General features: G+C 40.5%; 1 protein-coding gene across 1 annotated transcript in view; it reads right to left on the bottom strand.

The window, feature by feature from the left end:
* LOC142198535 (protein spinster homolog 1-like) overlaps positions 1–24131 on the bottom strand; it is a 99002-nt gene that overhangs the window by 15641 nt on the left and 59230 nt on the right. Inside the window, exons 12-15 of the mRNA XM_075269567.1 lie at positions 6476–6557; positions 5589–5745; positions 5291–5473; positions 1967–2038 (exon numbers count right to left, since the gene is read on the bottom strand). Coding sequence (XP_075125668.1) covers positions 1967–2038; positions 5291–5473; positions 5589–5745; positions 6476–6557 — 494 coding nt within the window. The remainder of the gene's footprint in view (positions 1–1966; positions 2039–5290; positions 5474–5588; positions 5746–6475; positions 6558–24131) is intronic.

Here is a 24131-nt window from a genome sequence, read left to right as displayed (position 1 = left end):
TGCGACCCACATTTAAGTCTATTTTTGCCATGTCATGTATCTCACCCCTGATTGGGCTGGTAAATCACCCTGTGGTTTGGAGGAGAACTAAGCTTTTTTTTGCCTTTCTGTGAGTGAAGTTGGTTTAAGGGATGCACTCTTTCCTTGTATTTTTTGTTCTCATCCAGTCCATGGCTTGATTTTTTTTGTTTTGTTTTGTTTTGTTTCTGATGGAAAGTAACTAAAACAAACTCAAAACACAAATGTGAAGGTTAGCCACTGCAAAATTCTTGGCAAGTAACCCACTGCAAAGTAAAGTAGTGGATGCAGTTAAACAAATCCCATCTACGCTCTTCAGAAATAATCCCAAAGTGCCTATGCTCCAGGTTTTGGACACACAACATGTCAACTATTGCTGTATTTTTTAAACCATTGTAATTCCAACCACCTAGGAATTGTTTGCAGCTATTGTTGTCTTCGGCAGATATCATGCAGTGGATCCATCATTTGGTTACTATTTTCATTCTTATGAAAACTTACATAATACTTGCTCACTCTCCCTTCCCCATCACCTATCAGTGCACTCAAATACAGAGCCTAAATCAGTGCTGATGCTGCTGAGATCACAGGACTTAGCTAGCTATTTTATATTACAAACACACAAACCACTTTTCATTTCTGTGACAAAGGTAGATATTCAATTTATTGAATCTTTCTGTATTGTTTACGCTTTCTTGTTCATATTATCAGTGTAAATACAGCAATGATAAAACTAATACAAAAGATAATTGCATAAACAGAGATCCATTAATATATATTGCATTTTCTGTACCTGTTTAATTACTATTCGTAAGAGTATTCTGATAAATGAAGCATAGGGACCATAAAGCAACTATGGATAATCCATATTCCTAGAACTGAGGTACTAATGTGTCCATCCTTATCTTCCCTCTTGGTTCAATATATCTTGATATGTGTGGCAAGGGATAACCAGCTTTAAAAATACGAAACAAATACATCGATCTAGTCAAAATCATGTACCCATAAATTGGTCATGTTATGAATTCAGTTGGTGAACTAGTAGATATCCTAAAACAGGGGTCAGCAACCTTCGGCACTCCAGTTGCTGTGAAACTACAACTCCCAACTTGCTCCATTCACTTCCATGGGAGTTCCAAGAACAGCAAAGCAAGTATGCATGCTGGGAATTGTAGTTTTACAACAGTTGGAGTGCTGAAGGTTGCCTAACCCTGTCCTAAAACATAGGTACTCGCACATTTCCATCCCCCTATGTTTTTGTAGGAAACTGTTTTAACTGAAAAGACTTTTTTTCGGGACTGAACTAATGAAATGATCAATTTTAGTCATAAACATAACTATTGGTTTGAACAACTTTGAGGGCCTTCAATATATGAAATAAAACCACTAAACTGGGCTGTTTTTTGTAGTTGTATGGAATAAAGTTGAATTATTGCACAACTTTAGTGTCATGATCCAGTTTGTTGCTGTCTAAATACATGTGCACGGGTCACAAATGCTTATTCAGCAAATATTTAATTGATCCTATTGTGTAAAAACATCTGACACTGAAATGATCACGTGCCAGCCAACAATTATCTAGCCATGCACATCAATGTAGTTACAACACAAAAGCAATGGAGTCATCTTACATCCTCACCAACAGTGAATAGATACGCTTGCCCAGGCACTTCATACTGGAGGTTGTCCAGCTTGCCCATGCTGAACTTTCATTCAAGCCAAGTGACAGAATCAACCAACCAATACATGTCCGAGCAAGACACTAAACCTTTTCACATAAAAAAAATACTATAAAATGTTATTCTGTTAATTACTAGAGATGAGCGACAGTAAAATATTCGATATTCGTTATTCATTTCGAATAGCCGCTCAATATTCGACTATTCGATTGAATATCGAACTCTATTATAATCTATGGGGAAAAATGCTTTGTTTCAGGGGAACCCACCATTCGACTCAGGAGGTATTCTTCACGTCCAGCTACTGCTAACACTTGCAGCTCACTCGGATAGTCATCCATCTGTGAGGATAAGTGTGTACAGTGGTAATACACTTGACAAAGGGGAAGCCCCGAAACGCAGCCCGCTGCGTCGTGTATTAAGAGCCATAATAAAGAACGTGTTGAATTTACGGATTTGGAGCAAGCGCAGTTCTTTTTCATCCATTGGTCTGTTTTTATTCGTGTTCACTTCACCTCCTGGAGGTATTGGATGTTGCTACTGCTGCTGAAAAGCTCCTACGTGCAAGATACCTATTCTCTAGTGAGAATTAAATCCTGGTGGTTTGCTCGGTGAATTTCCTCAATCCAAGTCCACTATGACACCTCAGCAAATGATGCCAACACGTCTGCAATGCAACTGGGACAGCAGGAGAAGCATGCCTGGGGGCATCTAACAATTTGTATCTTTTTATTGTACAAACAATAACATTTGTCTCTTAATATTGGTCAGAAAGTGGCCAACCCCTTTAAGTTCCTTGCATTGCAAGTTAATAAAAGTTTATCTATTCTATCTATCTATCTATCTATCTATCTATCTATCTATCTATCTATCTATCTATTTATCTATCTATCTATCTATCTATCTATCCATCTATCTTTAATCGAATAAATACACACGTGGACAAAATTGTTAGTAACCCTCGTTTAATGAAAGGAAAACCCACAATGGTCACAGAAATAACTTGAATCTGACAAAAGTAATTATATAAATTGTTAAGAAGCCATAAAGCCTCTGGAAAAATGTCCTATGGACAAATGAGACAAAAATCAAAGTTTTTAGCAAGGCACATCAGCTCTATGTTCACAGATAGAAAAATGAAGAATATCTTGAAAAGAACACTGTGCCTACTGTTAAACATGGAGGAGGCTCTGTTATGTTCTGGACTGCTTTGCTGAATCTCGCACAGAGTGTCTTGTATCTGTGCAGGGTACAATGAAATCTTAAGACTATCAAGGGATTCTAGAGAGAAATGGGCTGCTCAGTGTCAGAAAGCTTGGTCTCAGTGGCAGGTCATGGGTCTTGCGATAGGATAATGACCCAAAACACACAGCTAAAAACACCCAAGAATGGCTAAGAGGAAAACATTGGACTATTCTGAAGTGGCCTTCTATGAGCCCTGACCTAAATCTTATTGAGCATCTTTGGAAGGAGCTGAAACATGCCGTCTGGAAAAGGCAGCCTTCAAACCCGAGACAACTGGAGCAGATTGCTCATGAGGAGTGGCCGAAATACCTGCTGAGAGGGGCAAAAGTCTCATTGACAGCTACAGGAATCGTGTGATTGCAGCGATTGCCCCAAAAGTTTGTGCAACAAAATATTAAGTTACGGGAACCATCATTTCTGTCCAGGCCTGTGTCATGAGTTTTATTCATTTATTTATTTAAATTCTATTGAAACGAAAAGCGATGTCTGACTTTCCTTTATTCATTTTCATAGAATTTTTATTTATTATTGCTTTTGTCAGATTCAAGTAATTTCTGTGACTATTGTGGGTTTTTCTTTCACTATACGACAAGGGGTAACAACAATTTTGTTAACGTGTGTGTATATATATATATATATATATATATATATATATTTGGTTAAGGATGTGGAGAGGTCAGAACTACAGAATTTGGACAAGTAAGGAAAACGAAACATCTACAGATGGGTCCTCCTTACCTTCCATCTTGGCTAGAAATGTCTATATGTAAATGTATCAGAAGTTAAAGAACTTTTCTAAATGCAATATCATTTCATGATAACTTAACAACACAAAGTGTTATGCTAATGATGCTATTTATGTCTATGTGTGGGCACCCTGTGGGAGGTGGGGAAGATGTGGATTGCAGCCTTTCAATGCTGTTTATTAACATGCTATATTGTGTTAAATTGGTTTAATGAGAAATTGCATTAATTAACTAAACTAGAAATCAGTTAAAAGGTAATTCCTCAGTTTTCATCAAATGTTGAACTATCCATAGTGTTTTACTAGGAAGACTGTTCTCTGGCTATATAAGCCTTCATACATGGTTTTGGTTATTGCTCCTATCAGTTTTTCTGCAGCTAATAACTCCATTATGGGTGCAGCACATTTTGCATTTCTCTCCAAGGCAGTGGGTATGTACAATACAGAATAGTCTGCCCTACTCTCCCATCCACCAAAACAGGTCAGAAGAAGATACACACTCCTTAAACTCACTGTGAGCTGTGAGAAACTAGATTCCTCTCTGAGCAGTGTGAAGACAGAGCACTGAACAGCAGATCTGTGCATAAACATACAGTGACTTGGAATAGACTTGGAACCACTTTCTGGTTCTAAAGACGGACCTTCCCTGGTAACAAGAAGTGAGCAGCAAATTAGGAAGGAGGGAGACACCTAGGCTGTCTCCATTTTCAGCCTCACACGTACAACTTTATGGAGGGAGGAAATTCTCCTGCCATCTGGTTATTGCATCATTCTGTTCAATCATCATTGATTATGAATATAATCTGTTTTCCCTTAGTCATAACAGCGGCACAAATATGGGGTATTTCTGCCCCTGTGTGCTGGTAGGACAGGCAGAATTTTTAATTAGCAATTAATTTTACAATGCTTGACTAGGCCCTATAAGAGGGCAAGAGACACCCCCCCCCATGTTAATACAAAAGTACAATAATAACATAATAGGGAGGAAAGCCTTGTGCTGCTATTATGACTAAGGGAAAACAGACTATCTTCATAGTCAACGATTTCCTGTCGTCATACCAGCAGCACAAATATGGGGAGATGACAAGTAATCCCCTTAGGGAGGGTTCCCTCAACTTACAGAGCCCAAGACCCAACTGCCTGAAGGCAGTAGCATCCGAAGAATGTGAGCTCAGTCTATAGTGCTTCACAAATGTGGAATGGGAGGACCAAGAGGCCTACCGCACAGATATGTTCCAAGGGCACCGCCCTTTGCTCTGCCCATGATTTTGAGACTGCCCTCATGGAGTGTGCCATAAGGCAAGCTGGAGAAGGAAGACCCTGAGAAGAGGATGCCAATTTTATGGCCTCCTTAACCCATGAGGAGATAGAGGGTTTAGCCTCTCAACCTCCCAGCAAAGTTCACCAGAAGGCTCTCTGACCTCCTAAATGACTCCGTATGTTCCAAATAGATCCGCAGGCAATGGACCACATCCAGCGTATGGAGTCTCTCCTCCTCAGGAGAGGAGGGAGCCGGAAAAAAGACTGGCAATGAAATTAGTTGATTTAAGTTTGAGACAGAAGACACCTTGGGTCTAAATTCTGGTAAAAACCGCAATTGTACCCTGTCCTTAAAAAAAGAGGTGTAAGGTTCTTCTAATGTCAGGGCCTGGAGCTCACCAACCCATTTGGCCGTGGTAATCAACAGTAGGAAGGTTGTTTTGTAGGTCCGAAAATTTAAATCAACATCCTTTAACGGCTCAAATGGAGAGTCGCAGAGGGCTGAAAGGACAGTTCCGAGATCCCACTGTTGAACAGGGGCTGACACTGAGGGTTTGATTCACATGGCTCCCTTTAGTAATGCAGATAGAATGTTGAGATAGACGTCTCCTCAGATAGGCGGAAAAAGCGGCCACATGCACCTTCAGGGTAGAAGGAGATAGCCCTTTGTCTAGGTCGTTCTGCAAAAACTCCAAGATGATTTTGACCGGAGGGTTAGAAAGGAATACATTCCATCCACTACACCAAGTTCTGAAGATCGTCCAGATCCTTCGGTAGTTCTTGCTTGTGGACTCAGCCCTGGCACAGGCAAGAGTGTTCAGAACGGCCTCTGACAGTCCACTATCTAGGAATAGGGACCGGTCAACCTCCAGGCTGTCAGGTTGAATCTCACCAGATCCTGGCATCTCAGGTCTCCTTGAGTGACCAGGTCTTGGAGAGGGGGAAGCCTCCAGTAGTCGCCCCAACTCATGCCTATGAGCTGGGCGAACCAAATCCTTTTTAGCCAGAATGGTATTATGGCAATCGCCTGGACTTGGTCCTGTCTTATCTTCAGCAATACCTAGGGTATGATGGGAATTGGAGGGAAAATGTAAAATAGCCTGAACCTCCAAGAGATGGACAGGGCATCCACTGCCAAGGGAATGTCCTCCTGATACAGCAAACAGAATTTCTCCACCTTGGCATTGAGTCAGGTTGCCATGAGGTCAACCTCTGGGAGACCTAATCTCTGGACAATCTGTTGGAGCTTTGCCCCTCAAGTAGGGAGCGAAGTGAAGCAGTGCCGGGTATACCGCCTTGAGTTCCCTCTGGTTGGAAGATTCTGCTTCCAGGCTGCTCCAATGACCTCGCACAGTCCTCTCGTCTATGTGGGCTCCCCATCCAGTCTGGGATGCACCACTGGTATTCTGAAACATAAAGAAAACCCCCGTTTCCATGTTTCTTTGCTATCACATAACACTGCAGAGGATAAATACACATCTTACCATCATGAAGAGGTATGTCGCAATCTGCGCAAGATAAATGTCACCTCTTAGAAGACGATTTCCGTCCTCTGTGGTCGTCCGGAGAAGGGGTAGTAGACGACGTTAGGAAGTCGCTAGTGCATTTGACTGTACGGAAAAAATAAGACCTTAGGTCTAGACCACAGGCAACAAAACAACTGCAAGACCTTACTTACGGAATGAATCGAGCAGACTTCTGTGACAATTACAGAAAAGCTGGTGGAAACACAAACCAATAGCTGTGGTAACAGGTATAACACCTAGAGAGAAAAACCACTAGGAACCTCACTAGCAGGCTATTAAGGCCCAGAGTGACCAGCCTCTGCCCCTTTTAAATGTCCCACCCGGAAGTGGGCGGGGCTTCCGCTGCCGCAAGACAAAAGCTCTGCTTACCTCCAGGAGGTTGGTAGAAGGGAGCTCACCTCTAGGGGACCCTAGAATGCCAAAAAACCACTTTCCCGGAAAACGGGAAGTGCGCAACCTGCAAATATTTTCTCCCTGATACAGGGGAGAAGGATGCAGGTTCAAGCCAGAGCATGCATTCCGGAGGGGGTGCTAAGGGGCCAATATGGCATGGCTGGAAGCGGCGGGGCTTAGCGCTAGAGTGCACCCGCCCCGTGTAAGCCGGCCAGGCCACACAAATATGGCGAAGCCGGAAGGGGCGGAGCTACACACTACTACAGAGTGCACCCACCCAGAAAAGAACAGCCAGCCACAACAACATGGTCGAAGGAGGCGGGGTGAAACGCTCGCACCCCCGCCCGGGCCAACTAGGCCACAAGCCTAGAATAAGTAAATAAAAGATATAGCCAAATTATAGGGCCTAAAACTAACCTCTTCTCTTCCACAGGAGAGAAAAGAAGCTGAAGAGGCCGGGATCCCCGCAATCAGGAACGGGGAAAAAAGGTAAGGAAAAAACCACTTAGCCTTGACCCCGGCCCCTAGGAGGACTAGAGTCTGCCCCACCTGTCCTTAGTCCACAGGACAGAAAAAAACACGTGGGGGGGGGAAGGTCTCTTACCCTCTTATAGGCCCTAGTCAAGCATTGTATAATTAATTGCTAATTAAAAATTCCGCCTGTCCTACCAGCACACAGGGGCAGAATACCCCATATCTGTGCTGCTGGTATGACAACATGGAATAGTCTTTTATCTGCAACCTAGCAGTAAAATAGTTTAGAATAGGAGATTGTAACAGCAGCAATTATTTGAGTGTCATTTCTAATCCCCCTCCTCTCTTCATAGACTAAGATGGAGAGAAAAACTGCCTGAAAAGTGGAGAAGAAAACAGAATTCTTGTTTTACTATTCATCTTTATAACTAGAGGTATGGTTTAAATATTTAATACTTAACTCCCTTTCTTACCTGGATTCCCAGAGATGGAGTACATTAGGCATAAAAAGTGCCAGCTGGTCTTTAGGCTGGGTAGAACTGCTAGTAACTTGAAAACATTTCTGCTTACATAGTGACTGTAAAGTGTCTATAAGACAAGGTATGTTTGTGGTTATTCCACTTCACACACGCCACATTATAATCTAGCCTACTACTGTCTGTCTGACCAGTTGTTGCAAAGCAGTATTTCCAGAAAAAAATGGGGTTCCTGGGACCTGGTTAGGAGATTTCCTGAACATAGAAATACCTAGGACATGTCATATATACATTGGGGAAGTCGACCTGATTTCAAGCAAATAAACATGGTTGGCAGAATATCTTAGCCACATTACTGAATTCTCTACTCACAAAACTGTTTTGAGGCAGGGGTGTAAGTAGGGGTCCCCGGGAGTTTAAACATGTACCAGGTATTCCCTCGACATAATAAAGTTGTGAAATTACTGTAACAAGCAAACACATTAAGAAATATCTTGTCATTCTGCACGTTAGAATTCCTCTCATTGCTACTAATATTCTATGATGAATCGTTTGTGATAGAAAAGATTTAAGTTAGGCAGCTGTTAACTCCAATGTAAATATATTATCAAGTAGTAATATGTAAATGTTGCCATATATTTCTAATATATTCAATTGTACAAGTTCAACGTGTATATGGTTGTAGAACTTAAACACCAACTAAGCGCTGATTCTATCAACCAGGGGTAGAAATTTCCCCCAATAAGTCACAAGTTAAATTAAAAACAAATACTGTATAATGAAAAAAATGTTTCTAGAATTGTCCACCAATCCTGTGATTTATCTTTTGACCTCAGAAATTTAACGCAAATTTACCTAAATTCTTAAAAAGTTGCCAGGAATTTACTTGTACAACAGGGAATTAAGAAAAATAAACCTCCCTCAGCAGCATATGCACTCCCCTCTACAAACATAATTCAGTATGTACGGGTATTTCCAAGACAGTTTGTCAGGCCATGATTACCATAGGAGAAGACTCTGGAAGACCCATAGTATTCCTGCTTGTTTAACACAGAGCTCTGTTGTAGAGACTCCACTACTCATTCCAATGTATAGCCCAAATCCCCAGGAAACCAGACTTCATTAATTCTGCACGCAACTCCTTATTATATTTACTCAGCTGCGAATGGCTGGTCTGTTATATAAAGCTGTACATTGATCACTCCCAATATGCAATTTCCTGAAAACAAGACAGATAAAGTTGTGAATCTATAATTTTTCTGGAAAGGTGCCAGTCTTGTAAAGGAATAAAAAGCAACTGATTCCTACCAGTTATTTTTGTGGTATATGATACTGTCTCGTATTAAGTGTAATTACTGAATATTTTAGGTATTAGTTGCACGGGTTTGGTCTTCAAACAGATCTTAGATATTAACTTGAAACTGAGACACACAGCATGGATACTGTATGACTGACAGCCAGTTAGCTAAATAGTTTAGCAGATAAGTAGTTATAGTATGTCAGAGATGGATAATCACGGGGCTTATTTACCAGAGGAATACTAAGCTGAAAAATGTGCACTGAATGTAGCAAGCCATGAGAAACGTGTTCTGATATTTCAGATAAAGGTAAGAGTATCGGTTGCATATATACAGTGCAGAATCCACTACGATCATATATACAGTCTATTATTGGCTTTAAATAAGTCAAAGAACTGTTAGGTATTGACACAACTGGGGTATTGGTTGCATATATACAGTGCAGAATCCACTCCGATCATACAGTACAGACCAAAAGTTTGGACACACCTTCTCATTCAAAGAGTTTTCTGTATTTTCATGACTATGAAAATTGTAGATTCACACTGAAAGCATCAAAACTATGAATTAACACATGTGGAATTATATACTTAACAAAAAAGTGTGAAACAACTGAAAATCTGTCTTATATTCTAGGTTCCTTAAAGTAGCCTCCTTTTGCTTTGATTGCTGCTTTGCACACTCTTGGTATTCTCTTGAAGAACTTCATGAGGTAGTCACCGGAAATGGTCTTCTAACAGTCTTGAAGGAGTTCCCAGAGATGCTTAGCACTTGTTGGCCCTTTTGCCTTCACTTTGTGGTCCAGCTCACCCCAAACCATCTCGATTGGGTTCAGGTCTGGTGACTGTGGAGGCCAGGTCATCTGGCGTAGCACCCCATCACTCTCCTTCTTGGTCAAATAGCCCTTACACAGCCTGGAGGTGTGTTTGGGATAATTGTCCTGTTGAAATCACCATCAAACCTCCTTCTCCATGCTTCACGGTGGGAACCAGGCATGTAGAGTCCATCCATTCACCTTTTCTGTGTCACACAAAGACACGGTGGTTGGATCCAAAGATTTCAAATTTGGACTCATCAGACCAAAGCACAGATTTCCACTGGTGTAATGTCCATTACTTGTGTTCTTTAGCCCAAACAAGTCTCTCCTGCTTGTTGCCTGTCCTTAGCAGTGGTTTTCTAGCAGCTATTTTACCATGAAGGCCTGCTGCACAAAGTCTCCTCTTAACGGTTGTTGTAGAGATGTGTCTGCTGCTATAATTCTGTGTGGCATTGACCTGGTCTCTAATCTGAGCTGCTGTTAACCTGAGATTTCTGAGGCTGGTGACTCGGATGAACTTATCCTCCGCAGCAGAGGTGACTCTTAGTCTTCCTTTCCTGGGGCGGTCCTCATGTGAACCAGTTTCTTTGCAGCGGTTGATGATTTTTCAACTGCACTTGGGGACACTTTCAAAGTTTTCCCAATTTTTCAGACTAACTGACCTTCATTTCTTAAAGTAATGATGGCCACTCGTTTTTCTTTACTTAGTTGCTTTTTTTTGCCATAATACAAATTCTAACAGTGTATTCAGTAGGACTATCAGCTGTGTATCCACCTGACTTCTGCACAACACAACTGATGGTAACAACCCCATTTATAAGGCAAGAAATCCCACTTATTAAACCTGACAGGGCACACCTGTGAAGTGAAAACCATTTCAGGTGACTAGCTCATGAAGCTCATCAAGAGAATGCCAAGAGTGTGCAAAGCAGTGATCAAAGCAAAAGGTGGCTACTTTGAAGAACCTACAATATAAGACAGATTTTCAGTTGTTTCACACTTTTTGCTAAGTAGTTTTGATGCCTTCAGTGTGAATCTACACTTTTCATAGTCATGAAAATACCGAAAACTCTTTGAATGAGAAGGTGTGTCCAAACTTTTGGTCTGTACTGTATATACAATATATGAGTGGCTTTAAATAAGTCAAAGAACTCAGGTATTGACACAACTAGGGTAAGAATTGTTCCGTTGCTTTAGCTTATTATATAGTGTACCTATAAGCAAGTGCTGGTAGTATTAATAGAAGGGTTAACCTTACAGTATGTTAGTATGTCATTTTTGTGATGCAGATGCTCTGATTGTCCATTGATTGACTTGAAGTTTGCCCTGTTTTGCATGCATGGCCATAGCTAAAGTAGTGCCTAGGTAGTAGTCATACCTGGACCCTATTAAATATAGTAAACTGATTTGTTACCATTGAAAACTATTCTACTTCTATGTACCAGTTTTGATACAGTATTCAGTATTAGCTTACAAAAAACCTGGTCAGATGCGTGTTAGCTAAACAGTCATAACTGGTATAATTCCTAACATCCCTCCCCCATATAGATATACTCTTGGCTTGGCTGAATTGGAAGCTTCTGACACAACAGAGTGGTAGCATATCTACCCTGTAAACAGATGGACTGGAAATGTTAAAATCCAACAGTCTGATCCTTCTTCCTCCTTAAAATCTGGTTAGGAGTAGTTATGGCAGGCAGGAAGTCGAGGAACAGCTTTCTGACTACCTAGGCACTGTTCCCATAAGGATCCTATGTGTAATGTACATTGCACTGGGGATCCGACACCCAAAAAAGTTTAAAAAAATAAAAATAAAGAAATAATAAAAAAAATTAAAAAAAAAACAAAAAAAAACCCCTTAAAATAAATAAACATACATACATGTTAGGCATCCCCATGTGTGTATAAGTCCCCACTAACCAAAGATAGCATTATTTATCCCGAATGATGAACGCCAAAGAAACAATATAACACAACGCACAAAATAATGTGTTTTGGTTACTTTGCTTTACCCAAAAAATAGCAACAAAAATGGTTTAAAAAGTCATACATACTAAAAATTAGTAATAATAAAAAGCATAACTGGTCCTCAAGGAAAGACAAATCTTTGTCAACAAAACAGTAAAAAAAATTTCAGGTGTCAGAAAATTGTAGCCTCAGAAAAATCACTCATTTTCATAAAGCGATGTTTTATTTGTTTCTTGCATTTCTTTGTTCTTCCCCTTGCTTCTCTATTGAGATCTGTACCTGCTTCTCACTGACTATGGTGTATGGGCTTGTGAATAATGAGGACAAAATAAGGGCGGGTGAGAGTCACTATAAAAAGTTCTCTAAATATAAATTGTAGAAACATTCTACTGGTGTCGTATGAAAGAGGAGATGCCATGGTTCCAGTTCCACCTGTGTTATATCTAGGAATATCTTCAGGATACATTTTCAGGATTGGGACATTTATAAGCAGTTATATTTTGCTCCCAATACTGACTATATTTCCAACTGATGATATCTCTGGAAATAGTACAGTATGAACTGTGCAACAAATCCCCAATGCCCATAGGAATGTATTGAGTGACACACTAAAACTGCTAAGTTATGTAGGTAACTAGTAATTTTTTTTAAAAAAATCCATACGTGCTGAGATTTGGATTGATTTCAAGAGCATTTTGTTCCATAAAGTAAAAAAAGCATAATAAATAAATAAATTGCTTGCAAATCTCTTGTTCAGGTTTTAATTAATTCATAGATAAAATGCCTTATAAAATTTTACAAGGCATTTTTATTTGTGTTTTTGACTGTAATTTTTAGTTAAAAAATAGTGAGATCAGACATTACCTAAAAGTATAATGTAAACTAAGGAAAAGACTCCAGGTAAAACTACAGGTTACCCCACATGATATGATGCCGTTTCAGGCTAACTTTATATGTCCAAGCACCATCCACATGTTAAAGGACACTGACTGGTCCTTTTATGTTTGTGTAATGACAGTCACCTCTATTTCTATTACAAAATTGTCTGACCTCTGTATAAGCAATGCTGCCCCTGCTACCTCTTGTGTCACCCCCTATACCTCATAGATTGTAAGCTCTTGCAAGCAGGGCCCTCAGTCCCATTGTGTTAACCCCTTAGCGACCCTTGACATAACTGTACGTCATGGGTCGCATGGGGATGTATGGAGCGAGCTCACACGCTGAGCTCGCTCCATACACGGCAGATGCCGGCTGTATCATACAGCCAGGACCTGCCAATAACAGCAGCGGTCGGTGCCCGAGCCGATCGCTGCTGTTAACCCTTTACACACTGCGGTCAAACGTGACCGCAGCGTGTAAACGGCGCCGGCGGCATGGGCGCCGCCATGTTTCGCCGATCGCCGCCCTCCTGAACGTCACATGAGGGCGGTGATTGGTTGCTATGACAGCCAGAAGCCTATTGAAGGCTTCCAGGCTTGTCTCTGCACTAGATCTATTAGACGATGCCAGAGGCATCGTCTAATAGAAGTGCTGCGATTCTGCTATTCACTGCAATACTGTAGTATTGCAGTGAATAGTATGAGCGATCAGACCCCCTAGATTTCAAGGTATCTAAGGGGTCTGATCATAAATGTATAACAAGAAAGAAAAAAGTTTTTAAAAGTATTGAAAAAATTAAAAAAATATAAAAGTTCAAATCACCCCCCTTTCCCTAGATCAGCTATAAAAGTAATTAAAGAACATTAAACATAAACATATTAGGTATCCCCGCGCTCCAAAATGCCCGAACTATTAGAATATTAAAACATTTATCCCGTACTGCGAACAACGTAGCGGCAAAAAAAATAAAAATAGCCAAATAGCGTTTTTTTCAACACACTGCCTCCTATAAAAAATTGAATAAAAAGTGATCAAACCATCAGATCTTTCCCCAAATGATATCAATAGAAACGTCATCTTGTCCCGCATAAAAAGACACCACAACCAGCTCCATACATGGAAATATGAAAAAGTTACAGGTGTTAGAACATGATGACACAATTTTTTTTTTATATTTTGCAAAGTTTTTCATTTTTTAAAAAGTATCAAAACATTTCAAATACTATATAAATTTGGTATCACCACGTTCGTACTGACACGTAGAACACAGGTAACATGTCATTTGTACCAAACAGTGAACGCTGTAAAAATTAAACCCATAAGAAAATGGCGCAAATGCATTTTTTCTCCAATTGCACCTCATTCTGAATTTTTTTTCCAGCTTCCCAGTACATTGCACAGCATATTGAATGGTGCCATTACAATGTACAATTTGTCCTGCAAACAATAAGCCATCATGTGACTCTGTGAACTGAAAAATGAAAAAGTTATGGCTCTTGAAATGTGAGGAGGGAAAAACGAAAATGCGAAACCAAAAAATGGCCTGGTCCTTAAGGGGTTAAATGACTTTCTTTGTAATGTATCTTTTTGTCTGTATCTAAACCCTACAAATTATACAGTTCTACGGAATATGTTGGCGCTATATAAATAACATGTATTATTATTATTATTATTATTATTATTATTATTATTATACAGGTTCAACTTGTCACAAAATAAAAACAAAATTAGAAACTTGTAAGAAATGCTTTTAAAAACAAATGAAATTTGATTTTCTAAAAACAAAAAATTACAATAGTTAAAAAAAAAACTGTGTGAAGGAGCCCAAACAGAGAGCTGAGATAAATCAGTGAATAGATAAAATTTTGGCTTTATAGCTTGCCATAGATGCTAGGAATTGCCATCTGCTGTCACAGGAACCTTCATAGAACAGATTGACTATTTCATATCCAATACTATTGTTTCCTCTTCAAATAAATAGAAGCTCTGGTGAATCACACCACTCGCTCAACATTACATATGCTGTGTAAAGGGGAGGCAGTGTTGTCAGCAATATAAATCCTCACCAAAGTTACATTGTCTTAAAGGGATTCTACCATTAAAACCCTTTTTTTTCTCGGTAACACGTAGGAATAGCCTTAAGAAAGGCTACTCTTCTCCTACCTATAGAAGTCATCTCTGGCCCGCTGTTCGGTTAAAATCCCGGTTTTTGTCGGTATGCAAATGAATTCTCTTGCAGCACTGGGGGCGGGCCTCAGCGCTCAAACAGCACTCTTCTTCCAGCTGGCGTCACACTTCGATGCCTGCACAGTCGGCTCTGCCATCGGGCCTCACGCAGGTGTGTGAGGCCCGATGGCAGAGTCGACTGTGCAAGCGTCAAAGTGTGACCCTAGCCGGAAGAAGATGAGTAAAGAGGAGGTTGCTGATGAAGATGGAGGTGTCGCTGGAGAGAGTTCTATCGCAGCATTGGGGACGCCCCTAGTGCTGTTTGAGCGCTGAGGCCCGACCCCAGTGCTGCAAGAGAATGCATTTGCATACCGACAAAACCCCAGATTTTAACCAAACAGCGGGCCAGAGACGACTTCTTAAGGTAGGAGAAGAATAGCCTTTCTTAAGGCTATACCGAAGTGTTAACGAGAAAAAAAAGGGTTTTAATGATAGAATCCCTTTAAGAGAGGAAGACAAAAATGTTCCTAAATGCTTTGTTACAAAGAGATCATTGGAAATATTCAGGAAACTTCACCAAAACTGGCGCATTTTTGAACTCTGTTTTAATATTCTTTTCTTCGACATCATCTTTATCTATTATTATTATCATCCTATGCAGAAAATGGATTTCCTCACAGCAGACTCTACTTTTCTACCACATACAAAAACATTCCATGGGAAACCAATATTCATTTTTGGACTGACGGATGAAACGGCAGTGGCTTTAGGAAAACCAAAGGAACATGTTTTTGGAATGCAATGTAAATATGCCTTACCCAGTATCAATAGCTAAATAACATATGCTTTGCGTTAGCATTTCCTTACCTCTCCGAGCCTCCATTACAAATATCTGTTGCTAAAAAAGTGTGAAGATAGAACTAATTGTTTATTTCTGGTGATTTAGTATAGCTGACATACAGTATGTAAAAAATCTCAGTAACACAGGCAGTCTGTGATGTCAAAGGTCAATTTTAAGCTAAAGAGTTTTTATACAGAAGGGACTGGGAAAAAATCCAACATAAATTGTCAGAGCAGGGCCGTAAAAATTCTGAAAAAAAAAAAAATACTACTCCACTTTGAAAAGTTGATGTAGGCAAGAAATGAGATACTTAATGCTTCTAGTCACCAAGGCAAACAAACTCACTGGAAACCCTTGCTCCAATAAATACCCCAATAAAGAAATGTCTAACTGCACTGAAGTTTTCTTTAGTTCCTATAAGGCTACTGAAATGTAGAACGGAAATCCAGAGGGAAGTATCTTGATTCTCAATGGCATCAGTGTTTACAAAAGGCAACAGCAAGGACTTGAGCCATGATAACACAATGGCGAGCATTCATACCCTGTGCCAGGGAACACCGCTATGGACTCTACACATGCTATGGTCATTGCATGACGTCTTCAGGTATTCTGTTTTGATATATAAGTGACGTTAAGGGGATTTGTTTTGGAGTCAATTGTGAAAGACAATTATGGAGCTGTCAAATACTGTCATAGTAGATTAACATTTGCCTTCAGTTTCATGACTCTTAATGTCACTCTCGGGGTAATTTTACTCTCACTTTTCCCAGTTTGTTGTGTAGGTTTACAGCTTGTCACCAGTAATGGCACGCATCATATAATTGAATCTACACAACTGTGTCTATCTTTTTTTTTAATTGAGGAAACATTGTTTTATTTTTATTTTTTTGCATTTTTGAGACACAGAGTGGATAGAAAAAAAAAAATATATTTTTTAAATTAATATAATAATAATGATAATAATAATAATAAATGTTGTAACTTCCAGTTGTTTGAATAAAGTCAAACTTCTGGAGAACTTTTCCATTTCTCATAATATTATTTTAGTAAATATATGTGGATTTTTCAGTCTAAGGGGGCGTTCACATTACCGTCAGTGTCCGACAGGTAGTGTCCGTTCAAAATCTGGCACGGACATTAGGAGCGGACACTAGCTGTGTCCGTGACACTTGCCATTCATTTAAATGGCGATCAGGTGCATTCTTTTGCACTCCATGCCCTTCCTTCACTGTCCACATGTAAAGATGTCCGACTTTTCAAGAGGACAGAAAAAACCTACATGTCAGGTTTTTCTGTCCGCTTGAAAAGTCGGACATCTTTACATGCAGACAGTGAAGGAAGGGCACGGAGTGCAAAAGAACGCACCCAATCGCCATTTAAATGAATGACAAGTGTCACTGACACAGCTATCAGCTTCAGTATGTTACTGCAGCATGGATAATAAAGTAATATATTCAAGAAAGAACACATACAAGCTTATAGCAGATAGAAAAGGATACTAGGAGTCATACCGTAGTGGCTAAGAAAAAAAGAAAGACTCAGGATCATTTAGTTTTCTGTGTGGAGTGATCTTCACTTAGCCTGATGTTGATTATACAGCCTGACCCCAGTTGGGAGGAAGGATCTCCGATAGCGCTCCTTCTCACACTTGGGGTGAAGCAGTCGGTCACTGACAGTACTGCCCAGTGCGATAATGGTCTCATACATAGGAAGGGAGTTATTCTGCAGCATGGAGCTCACCACGGACAGTATCCTTCTGTCACCCACCACGTGTACTGGGTCCAGGGGGCTCCCCAGGAAGAGCTGACCCTTCTTACCAGCCCATTGGTTCTTAACTAGGGTTTGATCAAACCCTAAGCCCTATGCATGGTTCATTTTGTGTACGAGTAAAAAAAACATATACCTATGTCTCGAATTTGGAAATAAATCCTATTTGATTTATCACTAAAGAAGGGTTCGGTGAATGTGCATATGAGACTGGTGGGTTCGGTACCTCAAACAAGGTTAAGAACCACTGAACCAGTGTAACATCTCTGCCTGTTCGGGCCTCTGCGCCACCCTCTGCTTGCATGCTGTGGCGCCAGAGGCGTGTGCAGTTTGACAATCTGCTTAAGGTTTTTAGTTGCACTGTGTGAACACGGCTCTAGTCCTTAATTGGATTTGCACCACACCCGTCTTCTGCCAAGGTTGCCTCTGTTCATTAAGTGGTTAATCTGTCTTGCCTGTGATTGACAGCTTTTCTTCCTGTCAGGTTCTGGGCGGGTTCTTCCTTCCCTATTTAGTCTTGGCGCACAGTCACACTGGTGCCGGTTATTGCCCTAGCTTTCTGGTTTTTCTTGCTGTTATATTTCTTGTACTCTAATCCTTGACCTCTGGCTTTCCTACTGACTATTCTCTTGACTCCGATTTGGCACTGCATCGCTCTCTTGTTACCGAACCCTGGCTACCTGACCTCCCTTTGTTGTTGTACGTCTTGTCTGCGTTTTGTGTTTCACGTATTCAGGGAGGGATTGTCTTCGTGGTTGTCGCCTATTACTTAGGATAGGGTCTGGCAATAGGAAGGGCAAGCGGGGGGCTTCAGTTTAGGGCTCACTGTCCCTTGTGCCCCTTCCTCCCAGGGTTTAACAGTTCTGGGAATTGCTGTCTTAGCAATTCCCTTACAGAATAACCGGCCTGAAAAAACCTACATCCATTGCTTCCCTACAGATAGCATGGATCCTATCCAGTGCCTTGCAGCAAAGTTGGAGGGATTGACAGGCCTGGTAGCTGAGCTTGCTAAACAGGTTCAGACCCTAACTGAGGCTGCTGCACCATCCCCAGCTGTTTTGGCACCTTATAAGGTCAAGATGCTACTCCCGGACCGTTTCTCAGGGGACCGTGCAAAATTTGAAACTTTCAGGGAGTCTTGTCGCCTGTACTTCCGTGTTAATCCACATGCTACTCAGACCCAAATGGTGGGAGTGGTTATATCTCTTTTACAGGGGGACCCACAAGCTTGGGCCCTTAAACTCCCTGCTGAGGCTGAGGAGTGGGTTGATCTGGAAAAAATTTTTAAGTCCCTGGGCTCTATCTATGCTGAGCCAGACCAAATCACTATGCGGCAGGGAAAACGCTCTGCAGAGGAGTATTGCTCTGAGTTCCGTAAGTACAGTGTAACGGCAGGTTGGTGTGAGTCCGCGCTAAAGGCTCACTTTAAACAAGGGCTATGTGATCGTGTTAAGGAGCTCTGGGTTGGTCACCCAGATCCCCCGACTCTTGAGAAGGCCATGACTTTAGCGGTCCGTATTGACCGTAAGATTCGGGAAAATTTAAAAGAGAGAGTAGGGCCTGTTGCTTCCAAGTTTTCTGTCTCTTCCTCTCTCTCCTCTGATAAACCTACCTTTCCTCCCGTCACTTCTGGTGAGGAACCCATGCAACTGGGAGCTGTGGACGCCAGAACACGACGAGAACATCGTCTCAGGAATAACCTGTGCCTGTACTGTGGTTCCTCTGGTCATGTCATCCGAGACTGCTCTATCAGACCCTTGTCACCTGCGAATAAACTTCAGTGCCTGAGTAGTAATCAGAAGAACCACTCAGGCAACCAGGTATTTGGTGGAAATAACAATAAGATGATGTTATCTGTGTCTCTGTCCTCTGGGGACAGATCTGTTTCTGGCAAGGCCCTAGTTGACTCTGGGTCTGCAGCAAATTTTATTAAATATTCAGTTGTTGAATCTTTGGGCATTGAGCTTTTGCCACTTGACACACCTATGTCTGTTGCTGGAGCGGATTCTACTCCACTGGCCAGGGGTAAAGTCAGTTTTAAAACCCCCTTGATCTCTTTGCAAGTAGGTTCTACACATCCAGAGGTCATAAGCCTTTTTGTTATGGAGAATCTCTCTGCTGATGTTATTTTGGGGTTCCCCTGGCTGAAGCTCCATAACCCTATTTTGGATTGGGGTAAAAAGGAGTTGGTAAAGTGGGGAGATCAGTGCTCATCCCACTGTATTGCTTTACATTCTGTTGATTGTGTCAGTGAGGAGAAGGTCTCAGCTACTAAAAGTTGGGAACGCCCCTCTGGTATTAAAACCTGGTGGTATCAGAAGCGCCAGGTGAATAAAAAATGTTTGCCTGGTTCTCAAGCATCTGTGGTTCAAGCAGAACCAAAATACAAGGCAGGGAAAACTCAGAATCCCTCTAGAACTGGTTTGTCTGGTGAGGGTCTGGTGGCCCCTCATAAAAGGGGGGGGTACTGTAACATCTCTGCCTGTTCGGGCCTCTGCGCCACCCTCTGCTCGCATGCTGCGGCGCCGGAGGCATGTGCAGTTTGAAAATCTGCTTAAGGTTTTTAGTTGCACTGTGTGAACACGGCTCTAGTCCTTAATTGGATTTGCACCACACCCGTCTTCTGCCAAGGTTGCCTCTGTTCATTAAGTGGTTAATCTGTCTTGCCTGTGATTGACAGCTTTTCTTCCTGTCAGGTTCTGGGCGGGTTCTTCCTTCCCTATTTAGTCTTGGCGCACAGTCACACTGGTGCCGGTTATTGCCCTAGCTTTCTGGTTTTTCTTGCTGTTATATTTCTTGTACTCTAATCCTTGACCTCTGGCTTTCCTACTGACTATTCTCTTGACTCCAATTTGGCACTGCATCGCTCTCTTGTTACCGAACCCTGGCTACCTGACCTCCCTTTGTTGTTGTACGTCTTGTCTGCGTTTTGTGTTTCACGTATTCAGGGAGGGATTGTCTTCGTGGTTGTCGCCTATTACTTAGGATAGGGTCTGGCAATAGGAAGGGCAAGCGGGGGGCTTCAGTTTAGGGCTCACTGTCCCTTGTGCCCCTTCCTCCCAGGGTTTAACAGTTCTGGGAATTGCTGTCTTAGCAATTCCCTTACAACCAGCCTGTCAAATCTATTTCTATTCTTGGCTGGTATGATACTGGGGCCAATAAATAGTGGATTTTACTGTGTAGAATAGCCCTTGTAATAACCTCCTCCAGTAATAAATCTCAAATTTTGTAAACATCCTATATTATATGGAATAAAACCTAATATATATATATAGTATAGCAATACATATAGTATATAGTTATGTATTCTAAGTACATTATTTTACTTTAAGAGTTCCTGTAAGAACAACTTATTTTGTCTGTTATTTTTAAGCATCACAATATTTTGCTTCATTTTTGCAAGTCAAATTGGCACATTATCTTTACGAGTCATAGAGAATGAATAGGATAAATTAGCAAGGAATGCAGCACTGGTTCTTCTAGTGAAATAAATATCTGTTGAACTGCACTCAAATTTTGTTTTTACTACAGTTCAATCTTTGACTGTATAACATTTCCTGCTTCACATGTTTTAAGTAGCTTTGAAAACGTGACACTGAATATATCTCATAATTACTGAACGGGAAAGATGAAATAAAGGAGAAAGCTACAAGGCTCAAACTTACATTGCTATATTACCACTATATTATCACAAGTGAAGAAAATTATGGCCATTGAGGGGAATGTAAAAGGACACAAATCTAAAAAAGCAACTAGATAATTCTATAGATATCATTTTAATCTCTAATATATAATAAATTATTGCTTACAAAATCATACCACTAAATGACCTATGCAACAGTATAACAGCACATTACAGTTACCTTACCTTTATATTATAGGCGATACACAAGCAAAACAATTTCCAAAAACATATAATAGAGTTATTAAAAATATACACATAAAGATTAAATATTTTCAGGTATAGATGAAACAGTCTATGACAGTGACAATATATTTAAAGGGGTTCTCCAGAGAGGATTACTTCCTCAGTGGCTCTATAGCAGGACCACGTGTTTTTGAATTGATTTCATTCCTCGGTCATGTGATCAGAGCTAGCACCCAGCTCTCAGTCACTTCATCTCCTTCCTTTTTAAAAAAAAAAAAAAAAAAAAGTAGATTGTGAAACCCATGTAGGGATCACAAGGTACATCCCCCCCTCCCCCCCCATCAGTATGTCTTTGTAGAATGGGAGGAAATCCATGCAAACATGGGGAGAACATACAAACTCCTTGCAGATGTTATTCCTAGTGAACCCAGGACTTCAGAACTGCAAGGCTGCAGTGCTAACCACTGAGCCACCATATTGCCCCAATTCATCTCCTTCCTCGTCTCCTGTGCTCACAGTTACTGTTCTCTGGGCTTTTTGGTGTGGCAATACACAATCTTGGAGTAAAGAAACAATGGAGCATGACATCTGGATCACTAGGTTCAATGTCAAAGTGAAAGCACTGGTGTGACATTGATAAATATTGTATGTAATTCAATAATCAGAGCTTACTATCAGACCTACTGGAGTATGTTTATCCAGAAGTGATTCTTCTTGAATCAATAGGCTCAGAGAGGCAAAATACATGGGATACTATATATTGAAAGTCTCATTAGCTTCACCTGGTGCCTTTGGAACTAGTGAGTATATATGCGTGTGTGTGTATGTATATATATATATATATATATATATATATATATATATATATATTATAAAATTTGTATGGCCTCCCCTTGGCCTAACTAAAAGAATATATATATATATATATATATATATATATATATATATATTAGCCTGGACAATGTTTTTAACAACTTCCCGACATCCGCCGTTATACTGCGTCTGGGCAGACAACATAGCTGCCAGGTGTCTACTGTTTTACACAGCTTCCCAGTACTTTATACAGAATAATGGCGGCATCATGAAGAACAATTTGTCCGGCAAAGATTAAGACCTCGTATGGCTCTGGGAGCAGAGAAATAAAAAAAGTTATGGGGTTTAGAAGGAGGGGAGTCAAAAACGAAAAATGAAAATTGAAATATGTTGTTGGTGGGAAGGGGTTAATAAATTCCCTCCATCAAGTGAGAGCTGCCCTATATATTGGATTATACAACATTAATGATAACAGTTTATATGACCCAATGACAATAAGAACTGCCTTTTGTACAGGATAAATATAGCAACTACCAAACTAAGAGACAGATTCTTTTTAATTGTCTGGCTCTTCTGCTCCTCATCAGGATATTAGAAGTTCTATTTTCGTACCTAAGTGCTGCTCAGCATTTTCGGCCTATTGTAGCCAAGTGCCTGGAGAGCATGTTCATAACGGTATAGCTCTTTGCTACTGTATTGCTTATTGCGCCATCATGTATTATGCATGGGATGTGGTTGTTCTGAATGAAACATAGGTTAATAGACTTCCTATGAAATTAGCCTTAGTGGTTATGTACATGTTTGAGATACCGAAATTAGATTGTAAACTCCATTGGGGATAGGGACTGATGCGAAAGGTGATAATTTCTGTAGAGTGTTTCTGAATGTGTAAGCAACAGTAAATAAATACACATCTGAGGGATCATCTTGTACTTTGTTCTAGTGTATTTATATCGTATGTTGTATATTTTACTATAGATTAGATCACCAAATTGTTAGGGTTTAAGGTCCCCATAGACACAAAAATAAAGTTGGCAAAACTCAGTCTTTGGTGGAACCAACCAACCGTCTTATATGTCCGCAGTTGTGCTGATATCATTGGAAATCTACCTGGCACCTACCAGCAGGACAGTGCCATGTGTCATAAAGCTCGCAGTGTACGTGCCTGGTTCGAGGAGCACCAGGAGGAGTTTAATTCCCTCGACTTGAACCCAATCAAGAATCTGTGGGACCATCTCGATCGGGTTGTTCGTGCCATGGATGCTCAACTGTGTAACCTAGCACAGCTGGCTATGGCACTGGAGTTAACATGGCTCAACATCCCAGTGAACATCATGACAACATCCCCTCTCTTCCTGCACGTTTCGCAGCGGTCCGCTCTGCCAAAGGTGGTTATTCTGGATTTTGACAGGTGGTCACATTAATGTGACTATATATATATATATATATATATATATATATATATATATATATATATATATATACAATATATTGGCTATACGTAGGGTGGAGGTAAAGGGTAGAAATACTTTTAAAGTCACTGTAACAATGTCTTAGTTCTGAATCTTCTATCACCTCCATTTCATGGATTTTTCTTTAATATGTCACTGAACAGTATGGGATCTATTGACTGACCTAGGAACAGGTTGACGTGTCCTAGATGATAACTATCTACCATTTATCTTAATCTGCATGAAGCATCATTTTGACATCATACGAGGAAAATGTAGGATGGATCAATTTTTCCTCACTATGCAATTTACTATAAGTGATTCAAGTTCTATATTCTGGAATATTCAGATGATAATGTGACTGAAGGGGATTTAAAAAGTTAACTTAGCCAAACTCTATATTGAGAAGCTCTATAGAAATGATTTTTGGTTAGGTCCCGAAGCATC

This window comes from Leptodactylus fuscus, chromosome 3 (assembly GCF_031893055.1).
Source record: "Leptodactylus fuscus isolate aLepFus1 chromosome 3, aLepFus1.hap2, whole genome shotgun sequence".
Lineage (NCBI taxonomy): Eukaryota > Metazoa > Chordata > Amphibia > Anura > Leptodactylidae > Leptodactylus > Leptodactylus fuscus.
Note: the sequence above shows the minus strand (reverse complement) of the source record. Positions and strands in the feature narration are given on the sequence as shown.